Raw genomic sequence first — 24,946 nt, forward strand, 5'->3', positions numbered from 1 at the left:
AAATGGACCAGTTTTAACTCTGTACATACACAGGATCAACAAGGGGGCATATTGGTAAAGAACTGAAGGAACAGACACACCTTAGAGTCTGTAACAATTTCCGCTGCCTGACATTGGTCCTAGGAACTGGAGTTCAAAAAAACCTACCTGGAATTACAGGCTGCTGCTTAGAAGTCATGAAGAGAGGCAGGAGATGTTTTGGATGCATTTTTTTGGTGGATATTGGCACACTTTAAATAGGAGTAACAGGCAGACAGCAGTATTAACACCCAATATTTAAGATCCCCTGGTGTGGTTAAATATTCCTTGGGTTTTTTATTTGAGCTCAAGTTTGCTTATCTACCTCCACCGAAAGTGATGGGATAAAGAAGATAGATAGATACACTCAATTTAGTCTCTGCTGTTAGTTCCCGATGAAACAGACATTTTTGGCTTAATGTAAGTAAGTATTAATAACTTTTTATTAAAAGGTGGATTCAGAAGACAAGAAATAGGAATATGAAACTTTCAGGTAAATAATTTTATGTCCAGTCATCTCATATTACCTGTACAAACTTCCTCCAGAAATTCAGCACTCTAGTATTAAATACAAGTATTGAAAAACACTGAAAACCAGACTAGTTGTTAGTAACTCTATGTAATTACTTTCTCCCTGGGTTAATATTTAACTAGCACAGAGTTAAGACATCTGTGAAAGCCAGTTTAGATCAGCTTTGTTATATTACAGCACAAGAGAGATGAATAAATTGAGTAATATTTTATTGATCAGAAACAATACTTTTCTCAGCAATTAAAATGCATGATTCATTTGAACAAGGTGAAAATGAAACAACCAAAAAAATAACTTCACATTTTTTCCATTTTCTTCTTAGTGTAAGCAATAAATACAATGCCATAGCTTCTATTAATCTTATTTACATAGTACAATAAATGAATGTTGCCTGGTTGCCAGCCCAAATGTTTCTTGACATCAAAAGGAGTACATGTTGCAGCATTTCTACAGAAAAATACTCTTGTAGATCACCACCATGAAAAACTGAATAACATAAATGCCAACATTAAACAACCAACCGAGGGACCCTGCAATGCAGCCATTTATTAATTGTAGACAGTAGCATTAAAAATAGACATTTTCTCTCATTGAATCATAACATGCTGGTGTTACTGATAACAAATATAAGACAACTATTGCTGTAGCCCCTGTAGATTGATACAATAAATCCTCACTAAATTAAAAAAAAAGGAAACAGCAAATAATAACAGGTACTAAACAAATAATAATCTGCATGTTCAAAGGAATCTCACAGCCCCACCAAAAGAGAGTTTACCTCCATTCCAGAGAATATGGACTACAACATTCTGTAAAGTAGAAGAGAGCCATAAGAAACCGGCTTAAAAATTTGCTTTTAACTTATGGTGACAGAAAAACATTTTAAGAAGCAGATCCTTCTCTTAGCTATGTAGAAACTGAAAAAAAAGGTGAGGTAGGAAGACAAAATTGGTATTTTCCAATGTAAATTAGAAAACAGATTATCTAACCTCAGCAGGAGAGGGGAAAAACAGCTCTGCTATACCATGTGACCCTTCACAGCCAGAAAGATTTTGTTGCACATCCAGCTGGCTGTGTTTTTTATCCAAAGGGAAGATGGGAGTTGGGAGGGTGTGCCTAGAAGGAAGCTGTGATGTCCACCTAGAAGTAGGGTAATTTCTGTATAAAAACAGTTTTCCCTCCTAAATTAGAATTACACATTTCTCTAATAGAAATATATATTAAATGACAAAATCTGTAGTCTGTTAAATTTGAACTGCCTCTCTGAGAATGAAGCTTAGTTAAAGTCTAATACTGTAGCACACTCTAAATCAACATATATGTGTTAATTACAGCAACAATCCACCAGGTACCATGAAATAATTGTCTAATAATATGCCATAAATAGTTTACAGCATGTTTAAATGGACAGACACCTGTCTGGGCTTTGAGTCTCAGTGGTACCTGAAGACTGTGCAAAGGGAACTCAAGACAGATTTATACCAGCTGATGATCTGGTCCCACAAATGTAAAGCTGCTGCACTGGAGCAGGGATTCTCTGCACCACTGATATCTTCAGAACAAATGGCACAAATATTAAGGAACACTACAAAGACCAGCAAGCAGAGTTGTAAATAACCTCTAGTCATGTTTTAGCAGACATTGTTACTGCCACTCTTAAATTTTAAGAGACTGTGACAGCTGGTTGCCAGATCTCACACTGCTCTACACAATCCAACAGAGTCTTCAAATCATCCCCATCAATTGACCAGACAGCCCTGCAGAAAAGGAGAAATTTTCATTTGTGCATCCTAGCTGAAATTCTACATTGTGAAATGATATCATTAATAAAACACTTCCCATGTTTACTCTCCAGACATAAGAACTGTAAATAAAACCAAAAACTAAAGAAAGGTGCAAGTGGCAGGACCTTGCCATATCCTCCTAATGTTTTCTCTGTAAGTACAAAGCATTAAACACCTTATGAAGTCACAAAGTAATAAACACTGAAAATTACCTAGACACTATTGAAGCATAGAGAAAAGCTACTGACAAAAATGTTTATATGTCAAAGTCAAGGTGGTTTGTATACAATAATTTTGTATGCAAAATTATTTCAAGCTGGTCTGTCTTCCAATTTTTTGACTGGACTACATGCATCAGAAATATGTCCATTGGCAAAACAGTCTGTCACAGTTCCAGCATCTACTTTTTCTTCTGCCTAATTTTGGTTTTTCCCCACTTCAAGTAGACTTATCTGCAAATGAAATGTATAAAATTTTTTCTTACATTTTTAATTTTCAGTGAACTCACCTCGTTTCATGCTGTCATTCTTGAGCATTTTTGTCATTTCACTTAACAAAACTACTATTTCTTTAAAGCGTAAAGATTTAAGAAAAATGTAAGTTTCTATAAAGGCACATTTTCTCAAGACCTTCCTGACAACCTCTTGGTTTTCAGTGAGACCTTTATGCACCAGAAGAACCAAAGAAACAACATATAAAGTACTGTTCTAATTAACTGAGACAGAGATTCAGAATCAACCAATCCAAAATAATATTGAAATTCTCAATCCATAAAGTTTTGAACCTTTATAATACAAAACTTATACTGGATTTTCCAAATAATGAGAATTACTAACATCAGTTTGCTTGGTTAGTCTGGGTCTCTTATACTGGCTTTAAAGGTAGTGTATCATGTGCACTGTGTTCAGTCTTGCACACTCGCCTCAGACAACAAAAACAGCCACAAAATTAACCAAAACTTTGCCCCAAGAACGAAGGAATAAGTTACTAATCATATGGTCAGGGAAATACATAAAAGTAAAATCAGAACAATGCCACAAGGAATTCTGTACGTGATCTTCTCCAGCTGAGTAAATTCCTTAAGCACACAGTGAAGTTCCACCAGCTGCAGCTACTACAAGTGTCTGGAGAGACTTACAGTGACTCAGGTTACTCCTTTGCTCTCTGGCAGTGAGGCCTCATCAGTCTTGTCTTTGTTAAATCCAGAAGAAACTTCCATACAATTCAGGAGAAGGAGACACTTCTGAATATCCTGAAATAGCTTCAATAAAATTGCTCAAATCTTGGTGCAAGACAGTACATTGCAGTACAGAAGTACATGAAGGCTCACACTGGAAGTGGTGTCTCTGTGCTTGGTGTAAAACAGTGGGAAGAAAACAAACTGGCCAAACCAAAGCAAAACATCAGTCTCTTTAACCAAAACAGCAGTATCTATCTGTCTTTCTTTGAATTTGTTACCTCAGCTTACCTGTCACATTTTTTTGACACCCAAATGAATGCTGGACCAAAAAAAGAACCTGGAAAACTTCTTGTTATTATTGCACCTACTTAAACCATTTTGCTTTGCTCTATTTTAGGTTGAATTAAGACAACAGAGTATAGTATTTACACTCTAAGATTCTATAGGCAAACGAAGTGGTTTCAACACAGCACAGTCTTATACAAACTTCCAAGAAAATAAGAAATCCTTCATTGATTCCCTTTGTAGAAAAATTTGCCAACTTTGTCTACACAGTAGAAACTGAAGAGGCAAAGTTTGTATCCTTATATAATGCACATACATATATAGATATATATGCACAGATGTCCATACTGTATAGATACACAAACATAAGCGTATATGCACATGTGTATTTATACACACACACATATAAATGAGAAACGTGTTGGTTTAGTTTGCATCATCCAGGAGAACGACATATTCCAAGGTAGGTGAGATCTTCTGGCCATGAAGTCGCTGGATCAGCTGTGCACTGGGAGCAGCCCCTCAGCCGTAGAGCTTCTCAGTCTTGAGTGCCAGGCTGTCCATGTCGTGGTAGCCCTTGCCGTTGAGGTGCTCTCCGGCGCAGTCGTGGCCGTAGCCGTAGCCCTGCACGTCGCTGATGGTGGACACGGTGTAGGAGGCCGTGCGCACGGCGTCCGAGTGGCTGAAGCTGTGCTCAAACTGGATCTTGTACTGGTTCCAGTGCCTCCTCAGCACAGCCTGCACCTGTGCCCCCAGACAAAGCAAAATGCATGTAAACCACGGCTCAGGGGCTTCGGTTTTTGTCTCTTTGTTCTTTGTCACAGCAAATGGGGCAGCAAGGCTCAGAAATCCTGGGCAAGGATACCTACCTACCTGCCATTTAGCACTTGAGGCGTTCTGAATTGATCACCACTTAGGTAAGCATCATTTTTCAGCAAATTTGGTGTGAAGTAATGGTATTTTACAATGGTAGTGTACTAGCTGCTCAGACAAAGCACAGGTTACAGGAGGAACAGCAGCCACACAATTTTCTGCTTCCTGCCCTGTGAACTGCAGTCCAGTGTAGGACAGATGAGAAACAGAGGTGAAAAAGGTAATTTCTGTTCATCCTTATTTTCAAAAGGCCACATCCTCAGCATCTGTAAATTCATTTACTCTCAACAAACCATAATTTACATTTGCTATGATTTTGGCACAAGTCAGTCTTTCCCAATTTCTGGCCATACCTTAAGCAAAAGACTAGAAGGACAAATTCCTGAACTCCATATTTCTAGCAGAGTTAAAAATAAAGCTAATAAAATAGCTGAAGGCCCCATTGGTTTACATGTCTCCACTGAAAGGATGTGATGTTTGTCACGGCCTTCCTCCCCTCCAGTATGGTTCAACACCTGGGCAGAGTGGAGCGATGAAGTGTCACATTCATGAAATTCACACAGAATTAGTCTTTCAGGCCAGATGCCAAGTGGGGAATGCTAACAATGGTTTTAGCTCCTGTTGCTTTTTCAAACATATTTCTACTTAAAAAACCCCTGCCTACAGGTCATGAATATTTAATTTCCTTTTCAGCCAAACTTTGTACAGAAAGCAGTCCTAACTGCTAACCAGTGAACAGTGACTGCCCCAGTTAATTGTTTATATTGTGGGTAAATATTTTTAGGATTTTCCATATGTCTTCAGGGTTTATGTTTGCTTTCCATTTCCCTCACACAATAGCTCCTTTTGTCTAATTTTACTCTGGCTTTAATCATGAAAAATAAAAACAAATACAAGAAAAGGGATGTAGTTTTTAGACTTCCTGCAGTCTGGTATCAGAAACCTCTGTTGAAAGGAGAACTTCATCTTTCTCAAATCCTTCACAAGGAAATGTTAGAGTAAGGAAAGTAGTATCAACCAATTAACATAACAAATTAGCACTTTAAGGAGAAGGAAGTTCTTTCTTACTCTTCATAAAAACTTTCTAATCCACTCCAAACATCAAAACACAAATCTTCAAACACTGAGAAATCAATTATGTTAATACTTTTGAGTTTCAGATCTTCTTGCTTTTCATATCAAAATTGTGTACTTCTTCAGAGCCTAAAGGCAGAGTTCTTGTTTCAGCATGGGAAGTTTTTGATTAATTAGTATATGCATTGCATAGAACCTTAGAATAGAGCCAATACAGAACCTTAAGTCTTTGCACAATTTGAATCGATCTCCTGTAATCTATCCTAAAGCCAAGATGAGGATCATATTCAAAATTCCAGCTTTTCCAAGAGGGAAGCTTGGAATTTAGTTTGGACTCAATCAATCTGTGTTCATCACTAAGCTATGTTCTATTTGTTCTCCTTTCACAGTCAGTTACTTCAATAAGCTCAGAGTTTGAATGTAGACACACATGCAAAAAATTACACGTTGAGCAATTTTCACTTTAGACAAGACAGGCTGGAAGTGGGGAAAATGCCAGCAACTGGAACTAAATGGCTTAACAAGGTCAAAGGAGTCTCTTGGCAGAGCTGGGAGATTAACTAGGCTTGCCAAATTACACACTCCACTCCTCTCCCACACTTCTGATTCCTTCAGCAACAAATGTTCATCTTATTTTTGCTTGTTAATAGCATTTGTTAACCAATCCTAAAGGATTCCATAGCTCCTGAGAGCCACCAGCATCCCTGCAAGACAAGTGTCTTGGGGCTACTGCCAGGGGAAAGCAGACCAGCTGCTCCATGGCAGGGACAGAGAGCTAAAGGGTTTCCTGTACGGGCAAAGAGCATTTCCTCTCTGCCTGCCCCATGCCCATCACGCTCTCTCCATGCATTTCTGACTGAACCACTATTCCTGGCATTCTTCCCAAAGCCTCTCCAGTACTGCTGACTCAGGACTGCACCCCTGTCCTGCTGTGTGTCTCTTCTTGTAGGGTCTTATATCTTTCATCTGTTGTGTCTTTCAGTCTTCTCTAACCTTCCAATCATTTATAGAAAAATATGAGAAAAATCAATTACACTCTGTTTAACAATAAGTGTGTCTGCCCACAAAGTGAGACTAGAACTTTCACCACTTTCTCCTCAGCTTTGAGCAGTGTTATGGAGCTGTAAATTCAGCTCAGGAGGGGTAGAACTTTGTAACTTTGTTTCAAGAAAGGATGTTAAGGAAAGCATTGAATGAAAAATACTGTAATAATATAATTGTGTTTCTCAGTCATTAACAGAGATGCTGGAAGAATCTTTCTTTCTTTCTCACCTTATAACTTAATAATGGTTGGTTTTGATGAGTTTCCAGGAAGGACTCCTTCCAGTCAGCCCTATAACACTGCTAGCTCGATTTTGGATATCAGACAAATTAAACAGCTCAGCAGTCAACCAGGAGAAAAAAAAACACCAAACCAAACCACAACACAGCCTCATCTATCTCATCTATTGTACAACAGATGGTATAACCTTGCAAACCTGACACTATGCTCTTCATGGCAACATTTCTGTGGAGCAGTGAAATGAAGGAGGAAAAGCAGATGAACCCCACAAGGCTTACACAGATCATGTAGGTCATTATAGCACCTGCTATTAAAATTTCAACAGTAATCTTCTTACTTGTTTATCAGAGATCTGGGACAAGCTTCTCCTCTGACCACAGCCTGTACGACCCCAAAAGCCACTCCAGGCCATCTGAGGCTGGCAAACATGATGTGTTGAGAGCATCTTACTCTGTGGGCTGCTGGCCCACGAGCAGACTGGCTGTGAGTGTCCTTGGGGAAGCCCTGCCACAGAGGATCCAAGCTGAAGGCTTGCACATCCACCCTGTCTAGAGGAGCTCTGTGAGCAGCAGCTGCAGTGCCTGTAAGAACTGGATTTGACAGGCCAGCCCTGGCTGCTCTGCTCAGCAGACTGGAGATGTTCCTTGGCTACAGTCAACAGCACAGAGCAGCTGTTTTTCTTACATTTCTTAATTCATCTTCACTGAAGTGCTATCCTAGCAGATCACTTTTGTTCATTTTTGGCCAGAAGTGTTTTGCTTGAACAGGATTTGGCTCCTGATATTTGATGCAGAACACACTAAAATGTACAGTAATAGGCTAAGACTTAGAAATTAGTGCTTTTAGCATTTTTTAATTGCTAATACCCCTGGCCTGCAGCCCCACTTGCTGGGGCTGGAACCTTTTAGAAGACAAGGAAAGACATTTTGTCTGTGCTGGCATTTTTCCCTACCTACATGCTCCCCTTGCATTTCCTCACTGATACAGTTGTTTATAAAGCAGTGAGTCCTTTCTTGAGCAAGGTGTACTGAAAATAATTAAAATAAATACAAATAGTGATCACTGAACCCAAAAGTGGTTTAAAAGGATAAATTTCCACTCTCTAGAAAGCAAATACAGACATGTTAACTGTGTCAAGGTCTATGGTCTAAAAATTGAACTCCTTAATTAATAGATATTAAATACCTGTGTCCTCCTTTAAATATTATTCTACCAGTAGACATTCAAGCAGTGATTCACTTATTAGCATTTGTAGGAGTTGTGGAAGAGCTCATCTTTTACCACTGATGAGCCCATGGTGAATTTAGGGGATGACTTAGGTTTGATTTTTCTTACACAGCAGAAGAGGAGATGTTAAAAAAATATAATTTTGTAACAATGAAATATTAACAGATAACAGAAATAGATCTCAAAATCAATAATAATTTAAAATTAAAAGCAGCCTTGGAAGAGGCACAAGGATGAAGACAGAACTGAGCAGCAGACAGTATTGTTTCATAAGAACTGCAGAAATTTCAAGGTTTTCCACCCCTCCTCCTTAATTTTCCAGTGGAGCAGAACAAACTGATTTTTTTCAAAAGACCTTTTAGAAGGCATTCTGAACTATGCTATGGCATTGGGAAGGCATCCAGAGCTTTCTGCTCTGTAGAAGGGAAAAGAGTGTGTGAGATGTCAATACAGAGTGAGGGCAAGTGATCAGATCCAATCCAGAACACTTAATTATATTATTGTTTTGAAATAAATGTATGAGCAGGAACTTGAACCTGCATCTACTCTATGCTAAAATCAGATCAAGGCTCCTGCCCCAGCCTATCTTCATCTTTTCTGACTCCTTGGCAAAAAAAAAAAAAAAAAAAATCAATGAGACTCATGCATTTGGGTGGGGATACACACAACAAAGACACACAAATAAACCTTCAAAGCCCATGGTAGTTTCATTGCAATTCTGTCAGCTTTGTAGTTGGGAAGAGAAGGAAGGGCAATCTACACTAATCAATTCCAGCATTAGTGAAATATTTACCTTTGAGTAAAAATTACTGCCCAATAACACTACAGAAACACACTGGCACAATTTTAGATAAAAACCCCTAAGGGTTCAGTCTTAGGAAAACATCTGGTTACTCCCAAATTTCTGCTTACAGCCTACACTGTAACCACACTAAATGTAGAACAAATGAACAAACAGATGTGTAGGAATAAGTATAGCATTGTAATTGTTCCTCTGCCAGAAGTGTTGGCAAATTACCAGTTAGTTTTTTGGTGGGGGTAGTTTTGTTCATTTGTTTTGGGGTTGCTGGGATTTTTTTTTTGATTTTTTTTTTTTGCAAGCAAGAGCAACATTAACAATTTTAGATGTTTTTTTAGCCTTCCTACTACTTTGATCTCTTGACACTAAGCCTCTGGAAGTGTACTCTCTACAGCCTGGGGCAAGAGTTTCTACATGAAAGTCACCCGGTGCACTCCAGGGACCTTGACCTAGCCAAGATAACAGCAAAGCTTGTTAATTCAACAGATCAATACCATCTATTGCTGAAACCTGGCACAATCCTCTAATGTCAGGGTAAGGTCTGTCCTTGGAACTGGCTGATCATGGTGCTTTAAACATGCACTTGTGACCCACACAAATTCCTGCTACAAGTGCACCAAGCTGTTAAGGTCTGACTGTTGGAATGCTGCTTTTCATTTGTGCTAAAAAAACACTTTTGCAAACCTCAGCCTAAAATTTTCCCAGAGAGCTTCATAAAACAATCCCAGACTCATAGAAGGGGTTTGCTTGGAAGAGACCTTCGTGACCATCTAATTCCAGCCCCCTACTGTGGGGTACAGCCATACCCCAGCCCAGCAATACCTGCTCCCACTACAAAAGGACCAAGAAGTGAGTCTCCAGGAGAACATCTTGCACAGCTTCCAACACACTGCTTTTCAGCGTTATAATATTTATCTGGACTTTATAACAAAGTGGCAACTCTCTTCAATTTCTTAATCAAGACAAATGTGTATAGCTCAGCACCCAAGAATCAGTCCTAACACACTTAATGGTGCCATGAATGATCCCACAGTCCTTTCCAAGCTCTGCTTTTGGCATCCTGATACTTTGTTTTCTTCTTTTAACTTATACAAATTTATACATAAAATTAAAAACAAAAATAAAAAATTACCTCACCCTCCTTAATGGCTGAAACAAAAGCATATAAGAAAGAAAAATTATTATAGATATAGTAAAAGCTGTTACTCTACCTCGCCATTGAAGAAGCAGAAAATTGTAGCCACCAGTAGACCCTGTAAAATGAAAACAAAGATTCTACTTTAATTCATATGCGCTATTTCAGGTGTGAGATAATTAAAGGTTTCTGATAAAATTCAGATATAGATAGCACAGAAAATGCAGGACAAATCTAAACATGATGAACTATTTCTAAAAACAGATCACTAAAAACATGGAGCCAGCTTTCTGCCACAATGTTTCGTTCTCTGAAAACTGGAAGGCAAGTAAATGAAAATCCAGCACACTGAGAAATCAAAGACTACTGGATGAAGATCTCTAAAAAAATGCAGTAACACAGAGACTATTTCTCTTTTATTTGATTGCCATGGCAAGTGCTCTGAGCTCAGGTGAGGCAGGGCTGCGTGCTGCTTCCCACCTGGTAGTGCATGAGGATGTGCATCACGTAGTCGTACACCTCCTCTGCGATCCGGCCCTCGGGTCGCCATGGGAACAGCACGAACTCGATGCCAAGGAGAGGGACAAGAATCAGGGTGGCTCTCACTGCTTTCATGTACAGGTTGGACTCAGCCTTGTGGGTGTCTTTCAGCTTGGTTATGAGAACACGAACGATGTTCAGCAGGAAGAAAAGGTTCACCTGTTGGAAAAGGAAATGACACTGAGAAAGAGGTCTGGAAAATAATCCCACACACTGATTTGTGGAACTGGAAACCAGACAACACAAACTCACACTGCTTTCATAATCACCCTGTGATTATACAAGAGATATCAGATAAACATCTTTGAAAACACCTTAAAGTAACTGAGATGTGGCTCTGACTTCCACTATGCACACCCATTCCTAACACTCTCTAAGCAAAGTACCTGCCAGTGGTAACAACCCACACTTTCTCTTGCTGCCAGTAACAGTGCATGGGTGAAAGATCGGTTCTTTTCATGCTGGTCAAGAGAGAGGATGATGCTTTTCCCTCCTTGCATTTAAATATGTTTCTTCAAAAAGCTACTTCTTGTTTTCCAAATGTGAATTCGGTAGACTTATAGAGAAGGTAAAATCAGAGTAATAATAAGAAAATCACCAAAATGCTGGTACAAGGAACTGTGTATGCCTCTAGAAAAACAGTGGATTTGGCTTTCTTACAGTAGCCAATGGTTGGATCTTTTATTCTTTCAGCAGAGCTGCCAGTGGGGCAAGCACTGAGATGATGCTTTATGTCATTCCCTTGCACTACTGAATTTGCTTATTTCCGTAGTTACTAAGGCTTTTTCTGGTTAGAAATGGTCTATCTCTGTTCCTTCAGTTTGACCAGAAAAAAAATCCTAAACTGTCATTGTGAGCAAGCACAAAACTGATACACACACAGAGATATGTGTATGGATGCACCCACACAGATATTGTGTGGATACATTCACACCCCCCCAGGGATTTGGAACCAGAGCCACAGCAGCCCTAGGGATGATCCCAGCCCATCCTCACCTCCTGTGCAGCCCCTGGTGGAAGCTGCAGCCAGTCCCTGTTCTTATCCCAGGCACAGACAGGACAGAGATGCTCTGGAGAGCCTCTGTGGAAGGGACAGAGGCTCTGCTCCTATCTCTGCCCCCACAGGATTGTCTGCCCTTGCCAACAGCTAGAGAAAAAAGGGGGGTAGGGGAGAAAGCTGGCAGATAGACAGACAGACAGACAACTCCCTTCCAACACCTCAGAATTCCTGGTCTAGGAAGAGGCTCTGTCTTTCTGTAGCTCAAGTGCGAGCAGAGGAGGCATTTCAGACCATGGCTGTCACGCTCCACAGCCCTGGCAGAATTCTTTTTGTCAGTTCAGGCTTTCAGAATAAATAGCTGTGCTATTATAGCAACATGGCCCTTTACAGATATGGGATGTTATTTATATTCTACTTACATGCTATTTAAATAACTCCAACAGGAAGCTGTTTTACATAGGAAACTACTGCATGGAGTTCTCCTGGAAGCCTCCAGCTACCTTTAAGCTTTGTTTAAACAGCCAAGGTCTTCTGATTCTTTCTCGAGGGATTTATTTAGATTTTATGTAGCCCACGATCCCTATCCAACTTCCTATGGTACGTGCAGACAATGAGTCCTTCCTCCATTTCTAAATTTAATCTTTCTCAAATCTACTTGTTCAACATTAACACGTCTCAAACCCTGAGTTTTCTGTCCTCTCGCGTTTTGGTAGCGTGGCCAATTCCTGTAACACTGTCCTTAAGTGCTAACTGAAGATGAAAGTTGCAGCAGCCAGGCATAAATAGCAGCATCCAATGAGCTGTTTATTTTACAATATGCACAGAGTTTTTCTATTTGTTTCCCACCAAAACCAAAGTGCACAAAATTCAGCATGCAAAGAGTTTGTAAACAGCAAAAAGGGCAAACAGAAAGCTGGAGGAGGCAAAGCAGAGGACAGAGCTGAGTAGAACAGGAGGAGTGTCAGTACAAGTATGTAGCACCAATTTTTGATGAATATCTCCTCTGTCAGAAAATAAGAGTGAGATTGGGAGGGACTGAACTTTTAATTAAAGTGATGAAAGCAGGTCCTGGTTTTAAGTAAGGTGCTGAGTAGATTTTTACATTTAAGCAAAAGTAGGGCAGTGGAACTCCTTGCATGCACATTATCATCAAATTGACTGTGATGGTTTGGAAAAGCCCAAAGGAGCTCTGTTGTGTTATCTGCACAATGAACACAGAGTGAAACAGCAACAGCCCCACAGTGACCTGAAAACTGAACAGGGCAACTGAGCAAAAATAGAAACAAAGGCAGAGAAGGCAATCCTAGACACACACACACACACAAAAAGTGTTGGTGCCTATACTGGAAACTCAGGAGCATTTAGGTTTTGGCTTGACAGAGGCAATGAACTGAAGCCAAGTTCCTGAGTCAATAGGGGCTGCAGTTTTTGAATTAAACTCTCCTCATGTTCCTCATATTTCTACTTTTCTCCATGCTGAGTTTGCACTAAGTAATTATAGTAATCCTTTTAGTTTAAATTGTGTTTCAATTCTTCCTTAGGATGATATAAACAGGCCCTTCTCACTCGAGGCACTCAGATATTTTTAGATATGGGTTGGTAGCCACTGTCTGGCTTTTAGTACAGTTATTCAGGTCCATATCTTTGCCTTCATGGACAAAACTGAGCTTTCAACTTCTAAACTAAGCCTAGCACTGAGTTCAGCTTAAAGTCATTAAACACAAGGACATGAAAGACAAAGTGGGAAGCACCTGAACTTCCTTCTAGCACACCTTCACTCAGAACCTGCATCTCTAGTGGTCTGTCAGACTGCAACACCAATACATAACATTATTGCAGGGAGAAAGGAACATCCCTGGGACAATATTTGTATAAAAAATGGCATAGCTAAATAATCCAGAGGCACCCAAACAAAACCACAAGAGCACTGAAGTCTACAAGGAAATCACTACTGCTTTCATTCAAGTGCAAACCAATTCCTTTTCCCTCACCCCTCAATTTTGATCAATATTTGTCTAGCATGCAAACTAACATCACCCTCTACTGTCTCATTCCCACTCTGTTTCTTTAATTGTGAATGCTTGGGCAGACAGTTGTAATTTAATGGTCAGTTGAAGACAATTCCAATCAAAGTGCAACCTGTGTCTGCTCCTGTTTCTTTGGCAGAAGAACTGACCACAGTTACGTAACAACAGGGACCATAAAAGCAGCGTTGTTTTTAACTTTATGTAATTGTAGGATTCTCAGTGGTGTACAAGAGTTAAATTCCCATTGGTTTCTGCCAATTCTCCCTGGCATCCACTTGACAGTCCCCTTCACGTTCTTTGAGATCTGCTCCTGCAAATAGAAACAGTGTCTTCCCCCTCGTTATCTAATTTGCAGTTTAATGTTGTTGCTTAAATGTCTACTAAAGCAGGTCATGCTTAGTAAAGTGTGGAAATTGTATCTGGCAAGCAAGCTGCTTAGGCAAATGAGGGTTCTGTTCACAAAGCCTAAACACATGCATTTAATCTAACATCTTTAGTCTTGCCTTGTCTTTTCTGAATTGAAACAAAAAAAAATCTTTTTTTTTATTTTTTTGCTTCCAGAAAGGAAAGCAACTCCTTTAAAGTACTTTCACATCACAGGCAAGATGTACAATTTAATCTGTTATTCCTGCATGATTCTCAAATAAATTTACTCGTTGTACTGAGGCAAGAAAAATACAAGAGAAACACTTTTAGCTGGGTCATAAAACATATAGAAATATCAGGTGATCAAAGTTGTAAATTGCAAAGAGGATGGACAAAGACACTGCCCAGACCAACCCCACAGAGATGATTATTATGCCTTCAGTAAAATCAAAGAACATTCTGAATGTGGCCTTGAATAGAAACAAGACTTGGTCATTTGGGATGGATCCAGAGCATTTGAATCCCACAGGAGTCTGGCCACTTGCAGTGTGATTTTGTGGAGGCCACTGCTTAGAAGGCTGAAAAAATGACCTTGCATCCTAAAATGAGATCACTTCATGGAAGACAGTACAGTCTTATAGCTTTTACACAAATTTTTACATTGCTATTTAGAGCAAATTCTAATACAAATTGTCGTTGAAAGAGTTTTACTTAAGTGCTATATCTCTGAAGAGACGCCAGAAGAATGGAAGTAACAACCCATGAAGAACCCTATACTTTTCTCTGAAAACAGTGTTTCATCTTCTGTGTAAAGCAGAGACAATAAAAACTGAAAGAATTTAGAACTGGGTTTAAACTTACAGATTAGAGCACAGCAGATCCTTATATGAACAGATAGAGCAGACCTGTCTGACAGGATAAGAATTACCAGCAATAATTCACACCCCAAGGGTCACAGCCCTCCATAACTTCATGGGCATTGCTCTGGCTGCTCACACACAGGTGCTCAGGTGTGTCATGGTATCATCACAGTCTTCAAAATTTAAGTTCACTAGTTAATTTCACTGTGAATGAAAAAGGGAGTCACAAGAATCCCAGGATTTATGCAATGGTCTTCTGAGAGAATTCTCTATTCACTGAATGCTCTCCACAGGCATTCATCAACAAGCTAACAGAAGGGCAAAGTGTAGATCAGAAACTGAAATTATTTCCATAAAGTTAGGAAGGAATTTCCATAAAGGTTTTTACTCCTAATGAACTTCCTTTTGTGAACTGAAAAGTGGGGAGGAAAGCCAGCAGCCGTGGACTCAGAGGTTTGGCCAGATCAGCCTGAGGTTTCTGCTACAATAAAACAAATTACTGTCATACACAGTCAGGGGCTAATCATATATGGAATGCTTCTATGCTAATTTTGTTAATTATGGCAATAGTTAAGTGCACATCTATTTCTATTTAGCAATAATCTACTGCCTGAATTCCACAGGGTAAATCCAGTCCTAGTGCAACTGACATACAAGATTGATTTTTGTATGCAGAAATGTCCTCAGTTACTCACCCAGAATTTCATTTAGTAGTGAACAGTGAATAGAGCTGGCATTGACTTGGGGTGTCAGACAGAACACCGTGCTCTAAGATTTCATGAGCACTCCAGAAACAGAGGAGCTGCAATACCCCAGTGGCCACAACAGGGGCAGTCACAGGTACTGGCAGAACCACTTGCACTGGTTTTCTCACAATCACCTGCTGTGATTTCTCTCCATCCCATATTCCCACCCACAGTCAGTCCTGGATGCAAAGCCCCTCTCCCTGAACCTCAGTCAGTCTGTGGCTGCTTGGCCACAGCACAGTGACACAGTGAGGCTCCTAGCAGGGTCCACCTGGCAATTAGTCTGGCCATCAGAGGCATTCTCAGCTAAAGGAAGGATTTTAAATTCCCCTCCAGTACTCCAGGTAAGGTTTAGTCCTTCCTTGTTGCTAGCATTTAAGTGGAATGAAAACCAACATTGCAAACCCTGAGTTTCTCAAAGGAACACAGGCACAGATCCTTAATAAGGACAAGACTTCTTGTATCTTGTGTGTCTGAGGCACCTGCTGGGTCAAGCAGCAGACTCACAAGTGATATTGACCTCTACATGTTAGCTTAAGGCTCTTACCTTTGTAAGCTCATCGAGAGCAGCCAGAAAAAAAAGGAGAAAACAAAAATATTATTTAAAAAATGCTTACCAAGAGAGCAGCACAAATAGGGCCATGGATGATATAAAGCAGATGAGTATCAGAGCTGATCCAACAACTACAGAAAACAAACATGAAAAGAAAAAAAAAGGCATTTATTAGCTTTGGTGGTTTGTTTTTTTTTTTGGTTTTTTTTTTTTTTCCCCAAAAAAAAAAAAAAAAAAAGAAGTTTTGCAAAAGAAGCAGAAGCTACTTACTTGTCATTATAGTATAAGCTTCTTGCAACAGCATGTATGCAGGCAGGGATCAGTGGAAAACCTGTGGAGAAAAAAACCCAGTATTTTCTTCATTATTTTTTTCTTTGTTATTTTCTTCATTAGTAAAACCTGGTTAATAACTAAGTAAACTTGCATATTTTGCAGGAAATCTTCTATATTTTCACCTCAAACTATATACCTGCAGAGAAAATAAACTAACACGGACCAATTTAAACTTTCTTTTCTTAGACTTCTTTCTGAGGGCTGAAACCTTATTCCCACTGACTTGATAAGAAATCCACAGCAACACACAGAAAAGGCAAATCAGCTTTTTAGAATATAACAAGTCCCTTCATTAACAGATCTTTTCAGGCTGCAATCTGCAGTAACAGCAAATAGGAAGGCAATATTAAAATGGTTGGTTGCATGCATGAGCACAGCTTTAACAGTATGGCCAGTGGAGAGCATGTTCTCACTGGTACGAGGACAGTGTCAACACCTTGCTGTGTTGAGAAAACAATTTTGAAATTAGACTCAGAAAATTAAGCCAAATGAAAAAAATTAAAATAATAAGCAAATTAGTCATGTGGGGCCCTTGACACCCTGGTGGTGCCTGATCTTCAGGAGCTGCTCAGTGCCTGTGACCTTCCAGCTGTGCCTGCAGTGGGACAGTGACCCAGGTACCCAGCCACCTTGGAGCTGAGTGTGCCAGTGCAGGGAGGCACAGAGCCTGCACTTTCACTCTGTGAACAAGCCCTTAGGCATTATCTGAAGTGAGCAGGCTTAGCTTGTTGGTTTTGGTACTGACACTACTTGAGATCTTCAGTTACAGCTATTCTGTGTCTGCTTAGTGAACAATACAGGTCAAATGGAAGTGCTGGAAAAATAAATCCTCGGCCATCTCTAACTCAGTTCTGACCCTCCACCCTCAGCACGGCGAGACTTCTCTGAAAACAAACATTCATTCCTGAATAAACATCTTCGAGGTGAGGAACAATGAATAATTACTTCTTAAGGTCTTTTTTATAATAGGAGACTATTTTCTCTATACAAAGGAGGAGTCACTTCCTGACTCCAGAAATGCATAATCTCTCTCTCAGCAGAGGTACACACAGCTTCCTACATTAATATTTCTAAGCTTGTTAAAACACTACAGACAAAGAATTGGGGTGTGCCATGGTCACTCAACGCTACAGCTCAGAGAGGCAAAGGTAGGAGTGCTTGGAGGAGCATTGACCTGAAAATGCACAAGGTGAAATCACATACCCCAGCCAAGAAGGTAATACCACATCAAGTGCTGCTTCTCAGCAAAAACAGCCACCACAATCAGTGTGTGCAGGTAAATGCCTTCACACAGCATCCAAAAGTAGTTGCAACCCATCAGGTACAGGTAGATGAACTGTGACACTTTGCAACTAACCTACAGGGGAAGAAAAAGCAGAGTATAACATAAATTTTAAATTTCCAGAAATCTCAGAGCTTTATTTGCAAAGTGGAAAAAATACCACTCCAAATAATGTTTATTCTGTTTTACACTGCAATTGCATATTTACTTACTTTTAAAAATAGAATTTTCATGACATTGTGATCCGCTACTTTATGGTGACATAAAACTAATAACTGAGTCTGGATTTTTATTATTCAAACACGAGGACCCTGAGATCCTCCACCGTGGTGGAATGCTATTATGATATTTTGCCTTATTGCAAACCTTACCACACTTAACCATTCCAAATCCTTAAATTCTCTGATAGCAATCCCCTCTCAGTTTTCACCCATCACAACATATAACTACCCCAGAGAACAATTAATGTTTTTTAAATGCTTACAGTATTTCCAGTTTTAACTTACTCATAACTGCACATAGGGATTGAGAGCTTGGTAGGTTCTGGAGGAGCCTGGCATTTATTTGTATTTAGCTTCATTCAAAATATATTCTACAGTTCAAATGCTATAAAATAATTTATTGGAAAGTCTAAAATGTGAGGTTGTGAACAAGGAGCAACAGCTAACTTGCAGATTTGGTCACATTAAATCCTTTTTTTCCCCCTCCTTCCAATATTGCTGGCTGTTTGATTGTTCTATTTCTGCCACTTGGCTTAAAACAAACCAAAACCCGATACTGTTTTACCATTTTCTGCTACCTAACTCACTTGATGATGATTATTAGCAGCTATCTCAGGTATGTTTTCCAGCACACTGACGACTGCTTCTACAGGAGAAAAGGAAATTATCTTTTTACTCGATTCAGTTTCTGGAGTTTTTACCCTAACTTCCACAGAATTAAGATTTCTCTTCCATGTCTAAATAACAATAAAGCCAGAGCTAGGGATTTTTTTGTTTATGTATTTTATCTTTAGAATATTGTGTTGCAAAAGTAAATTATTCTTATTTTAATTGAAGATGGCCGAGTTAAAGCCATAAGAAACTAGAAGACAGATCCAAAATACCTTGCTAAACCTTTTTTCCTGCCCTTCCGTGGTGAATTCATTTATCAGCCTCCCTGACACCATCTAGAATAGGCTTTCCTGCAGTTGTTTCAGGGCAAAAGCCATTCTGTGGAGCTGGGATGAGGCATTCAGTGAGCTCAGTCCCACTTTCACTGTTTCACAGGCTGGATAGTGCAGTGTGCCAGGCACTGTGAGACATCTGCTGTCACAGGGACACGGCGTCAGGAATGCTGCACACAGCATTTCAGCAGCTCTGCACTCGCACCTCTGCTGAGCCATTCACCTACAAACAAACAGACTCGGCCAAACACACTTTCACTTACTGGGTTAGTTGCAACTAATTCCTGGTTGTTGGCAACGGCCGTCAGCGAAATTATTGTTACAACAGAGTTGCAAACAAAAGAGAAAAACAGATTTTTATGCAGGGTAATCCTTTGGCAACTCAAGCTCCTGGAAAAGAGAAACGAGAACAAATGAGTACATGGGAGGACAGCTATGTGTACTTGGGGACAGCTCTGACATTTGGAAATGTTAGAGCTCTTGATTTTACTAACAAGTCCCACATCAACCCTTTCTTCAGGTCCAGAGCAAATTTAATACACTAAAAGGAAGAAAGCAAGTGCATTTATAGCCAATATGCTTACAGTTATGCTTACAGTGAAAATTATTTAAATACTGACGATAATTTTCTCAGTTAGAATTTCCCAATTAGCTATCACAGCTGTGCTTGATGAAGCTGTCTTACCCTGTTTCCATTTACCCAGATCTGTTCAGATCTTTTGAGGCTAATTCCTGTTACTCATACTCTCGTCATTTTTCTTCCTTCAGCCCAAAGCTAGAGAAATATCTAAATAAGCAAAGTAATGCAAATCTCCCCCTGATTGTTGTGTATAACTAAGTTATAAACAATTTATAGGATGTAATTATAAAATCCCTAGAGAACTGTATTTAGTTGTGCTAATTTCTAAAGTTTGCTTTTAATCTTGCAATAAAATTAAAGAGAGAAAATCTTTGGAAGGGCTTAAAAAACAAAACAAACCAGAAATTCATCTGTATCAAAGAATGTTAAACTTAGGTGCAGCAACTTTCTGTTTTTCTGTCATTCTAGAGGAAGCAGGAACAACTCAGTGTAATCAAAGAGGAGGGACTGCTTCTCATTCAAGTTTTTCAGTGAACTCCTGGGTTGCTTCAGAGACAGCACGGAGTGAAGCCTCTGCTGCAGACTGCCCACCCCTGCCCGTCTCCAGTTAATGGCCAGAGAGATGGAGTGCAGCTGACTGACCCTTGGGAATTACCAACTGGGGGAGAAAATCCACCACTTACACACATGCCACTGAGAGAAATTAGAAACACATTCAAAAGGGCAGCAGGGGACTTGTCTAAACTGTCACCCAAGGAGGGGGGGAAAAAAGAAAAATCAAGTTTTCTGGCCTCTTCAAATAGCATGCCTGGAAGAAAAGACAAAGGAGGGACATCGGTGATTCGTTTTTAATTTGAGAGGATAGAAGGGAGACCTTTACATTTTTTCAGAGAAATGCAGATAGGGAATCTTCAGAAAGGCTGGAGGAGTGTATTGAAAACTGCTGCCAGATGAAACAACAATCAAGGTGACCCAAAGGAAAAAGACCCCAAAAGCCTGGCCACAGGGCAGAGCTTGGCTGCATCCTTTGCAGCTCTCACAAGGGCAGTGTACAAATCACCCACAGATGCCTGCACTGAGCTCACAGTGCTCACTGTGCAAGCCCTGAGACAGTCCAAACCCATGGCACTAAAAACAGGGGGAGGAAAAGGAAACCCCTCTAAAAACCGGCACTGGCATTTAACAGGGACCTACAGGAAACTTTGGTTGCCACGTGTCATTTGGCTGAAGAAAACACAAAAGAAAAAGTTTCCAAAATATGGAAAACAGGGTTGCATATGAATTTGAGGAAAAATATATTGCATTAGGCTCTTTAAGATTTTATTTGAGTCTTGTTTTAATGCCCCAAAAGGATAAAATTTAATTATTGTAACATGCAGGGTCTTACATTCTTTGAAAATGTATTTTTCTATGGTTTTTTTTTTTTTTTTCCCCTGTATGTTTTATATATGAAAAGAGAGACAATGCTAGATTCCAGCGAAGGGCTTTGTGTAAACAAGTCCTGAAAAGCTCTGGAATTCTGTCTGCTTATTGTTAAGACTCAAGGCTCAGGCGAGGAAGAGCACGTACAGCTAATGGGGCCATCTCTCCGGGTCATCCCGCAGCTGTTCCTGTTGAATATTCAAACACACCCATCCACACCCACCTCCACCCATGCATGAAAGGACTGAAAGGATCACCGGACAAGAAACAGAAAGACTGATGACATTTAAAAACCAAGACTGTTTTTGGTAATAAAAAGATTGTTCCTAAGCTCCCCCACCCTCTCTCTTCTGTTATCCTTCCTATAGTCCTTTTTTCTGTTTTTCTTAATGACATAATATCCTTTAATCACTTAATTCTCATGTTTATGATCTAAGTACATTTGAATGACCAACCCCTCAATTAAACCTCAAATAAAAAGAGACTTCCTAGTATATTATCTATTTCCCTTCTTTTTTTGACTCCTGTATATCTTGGTTATTAGGGAACAATTAATTTCTCCAAAAGAAAAAAATGGTGACATTTTCAAAAGCCTGTAAGTGGGTTTGAGATCTAAGTTTTTAAGGTATTTCAATACTGCAAAACTCAACACTGAGAGCCAGTAAGCACCTAAGGGGAATTATCTGTTCAGATGACATTAACTGAGTGATTTGGGTAGCTCTGTCTCCATAACACCAAATAATCAGTGCTTTGCCCACTCTCTCTTTAACACACTGCTGCTCTCCCCTGTGGATGCTGTCATGGCATTTGATGTGACACTTGATCAACAACTCCTCCGTTTCACGTGGGTTTGTTTGTTGGTTTGGTTTTTTTTTGGGCTGCTTTGATTTTTGTGGGGAGTGGGGGGGCACCTTTGAAACTGCAGCTCCCCTTTATCCTAAATCACTGCTTTTAAAAGTATTCTCTTGCCTCATTTTTCATTCTTTATGAAAACCATACAATTATTTTAACATTTGCAACACGTGCATGATCCCGAGTATGTAACAATGAGAAAGCAGAGACACTGCAAGAAGCTACTTTTGTGTCTCAAAGATGAGTTTTCAGAGATGTTCAGAGTTCCAAGTTTATGATCAATTTCTGTTAAACCAAGAACTCCAGTGCACTTGGGGACAACAAGTCACAAGCTGGACAAGTATTTCTAAGGAGAAAATTTCAGAAGAAAAAACAAAATTCAAAATGTAAACTGTAGAAATTCAAAATGTAAAATGCAGAAAAATTTTAGTCCTAAAAAATAATTCAACTCCCAAATAGTTGATATTTCCTTTGGGAAAAAGTTGCAAATTTCTAGTCAAATCTAAAGATATCCTAATGATCAGAAATCCAGCAAATGTTGTCTGGAAACTTGTCAGTTGACTTACAGATTAAATGTTTTGGAAATGACAAATTCAAAGACACCCCCCCACAATAGGAAAAAGAAAAGTCCACCTGTTAAAGCTATGAATAATTATCCAAGCCTTAGCTGATACATAATACATCCTGGTATTAATCTAGGGCCTTAAATACCCTTCTACTACTAAAAATACTTTAGAGGAACTGTACATCCCAAGAGAACAGCTTGCAGAGGACTTTCTTTAGCTTCCTTTGAATTTTGTAATTTCCTTTTATATCCCAACATAACCACAGTTAGAAAATGTGGTTTGTGGTTCTGGATTCATTCCATGCGGTCTCTGAGGAAGGATGATCCTGCTCCCAGAGAAGGAAATCCCTGGATGGTTAGACAAAGATGACACAGGATGGCAGCACAGCAGATCACCTGATATTGCAGGAAGTGCCACAAGCAAAGATGAAATTACTTTGGTTTTCATATTATGGTATAGAAAAGTCATGCTTAACTCTCTGTGGACTTATAAAATCATATCCTACTCCAAATCCTTTTCTCTTCCCCTGTGTTAAAGCATTTTTCCTGTCCCATGAGATATTTAGTTTGCTAAAATTTGTGACATTTATTGCAACAGTACTGACCATGTTTATGCAAAATCAAAGTTCTTATAAGGACTCAGAGCCATTTCACACATTGAGTTTGTGGAAGCAAAGTGAATTTGGAAAGGAGAAGCATTGTTTTTACAGATCATACAAAAATAAATGGATTGAAAAACAGTTATAGGTGTTTTCCTCATGAAACGAGATCAGAAAAAACTGAAATGTCATCTTGAATACTGGATTTTCAAAGGAAAGGCTACAAAGCTGAAACACTCCTGTTTGCTGGGGATTTGCAGGAATGCTGTGACAGCCTGGGGAAGTAATGCACAGCTAAAGGGGAAGCACTGCTTTCAGACAGACTAAAAAGAACTTTTTATTTTAATCAGCTATCAGCTGCCTCCACCTAATCAAAGCCCACAGCATGAGAGGAGCAGCATCCACTGGCAGTGTACCTGCTATTGGTATTTAAATGTCAGGAGGAAATGGAGGCTGGAGCGAGGCAGCAGGGTGCAGGGGCAGGAGAGTGTGAGCAGCAGATGTGCAGTGCCAAGGAGAAGGTGTTTATGAAATGATTAAAGCAGGCTGACAAGGGCAGCCTGCTCTGGGCGCAGCAGCAGCTGGCACAGGGAACAACTTGTCTTTCTCAGCTCTGCCCATGTGGCAACACTCCTGGGTTCACCTTTCCACCAGGCCTCAGCAGCTTCTTAAAGGAAAAAGGAAAGAAAAGGAGTCTTTCATAGGGAAGCAAAGAAAGTTCACCAAATATGAAGTAATAAGACTAATTTAAAAGGCCTGTGTATTATATTATGAGCTGTTGGGACAATGGTGACACACTGCTCTAACTTCCTTTCAAGAAGGTGACATAATTGTTAGTCAGCAGATGACAAGCCTGTCATACACAATACAGTGAATCAAAAAATGGGATTATTCTTATTATTTCCATTTCTACTGTAGCTCTTAGCCTTACTTCCCTTGCAGTTGTCATATTTTGTGAGCACCACTTGGGAATGTTACTGTACCTATCCAATGTCATCACTATTTTGGTTTCCACTTGCTCTTTAGGTCAGTTGATGCTTGGCATAACACAGAATCATAGAACATCCGGACTTGGAAGAGACCCACAAGGATCACTGAGACCAATTCCCAGTATCACGCTGTAATTTATCACCACAAAAATCCAGATATCACAAACCCAAAATGAACAAACATTTTATCATTTCCTATTTTCAATATATTCTACAGCTTTTGGGTAGCAGGTTTTTGATTTTAGATTTCTGAGAAAAGAAACCTCCATTTTTGTTACAAAATAAAGTCCAGTGGCAAATCTCTATGTTGGCTTTCTTCACCTTCCTGCTCCATCTAAATGAATTTTGGATGGCTGGTGTTCTAAAGCACTGAAACCAGGATTGTGGCAACCACTGGGATTTGATAAAGGATTTTAAATATACTTACTTAAAATAAAAGAATATGCCAAGAGAGATCAGAAGTGATGCAATTGAAAGTCCATGTCCGATGATGGCCAAGTAATACAAGTTCAGAGCAGTCTGCAACACAAAAGCAAAGCCAAGTGATTCAGACAGAGCTACTGCTGATAAAGCACATATTTATACCTCTCTTCTTGCAGTTAAAGTGATTACAGTACTAATAACGAAAAAAAAAACCCCAAACATTTCAGGTAATGATGGAACAAGTCATTTCTCAGCATTTAAAGATACTTCCTTCAAAGTGAGCTATGATTATGGTACTGGAAATTCAGTTTTTATTGAGCATTTCAGGAAGGACATGAAAAAAATTGACAATGACTCAAAAATAGTGAAGACTATTATGTTAAATAGTCATAATTATGTTTCAATATTATGTTATGTTAAATAAGCCTACTACCAATTATGGAATTATGAAAATA

General features: G+C 39.5%; 1 protein-coding gene across 1 annotated transcript in view; it reads right to left on the minus strand.

Moving 5' to 3' along the window:
* Positions 1-471: 471 nt before the first annotated feature.
* CALCRL (calcitonin receptor like receptor) overlaps positions 472-24,946 on the minus strand; it is a 62,754-nt gene continuing 38,279 nt past the window's right edge. The window contains exons 6-13 of the mRNA XM_041487596.1: positions 24,496-24,587; positions 19,325-19,451; positions 17,818-17,971; positions 16,552-16,612; positions 16,346-16,412; positions 10,670-10,888; positions 10,266-10,307; positions 472-4,543 (exon numbers count right to left, since the gene is read on the minus strand). Coding sequence (XP_041343530.1) covers positions 4,322-4,543; positions 10,266-10,307; positions 10,670-10,888; positions 16,346-16,412; positions 16,552-16,612; positions 17,818-17,971; positions 19,325-19,451; positions 24,496-24,587 — 984 coding nt within the window. The 3' untranslated portion in view covers positions 472-4,321. The remainder of the gene's footprint in view (positions 4,544-10,265; positions 10,308-10,669; positions 10,889-16,345; positions 16,413-16,551; positions 16,613-17,817; positions 17,972-19,324; positions 19,452-24,495; positions 24,588-24,946) is intronic.

The sequence above is a fragment of the Pyrgilauda ruficollis genome, unplaced genomic scaffold, assembly GCF_017590135.1.
Source record: "Pyrgilauda ruficollis isolate IOZ18807 unplaced genomic scaffold, ASM1759013v1 scaffold81, whole genome shotgun sequence".
NCBI classification, from domain to species: Eukaryota; Metazoa; Chordata; class Aves; order Passeriformes; family Passeridae; genus Pyrgilauda; species Pyrgilauda ruficollis.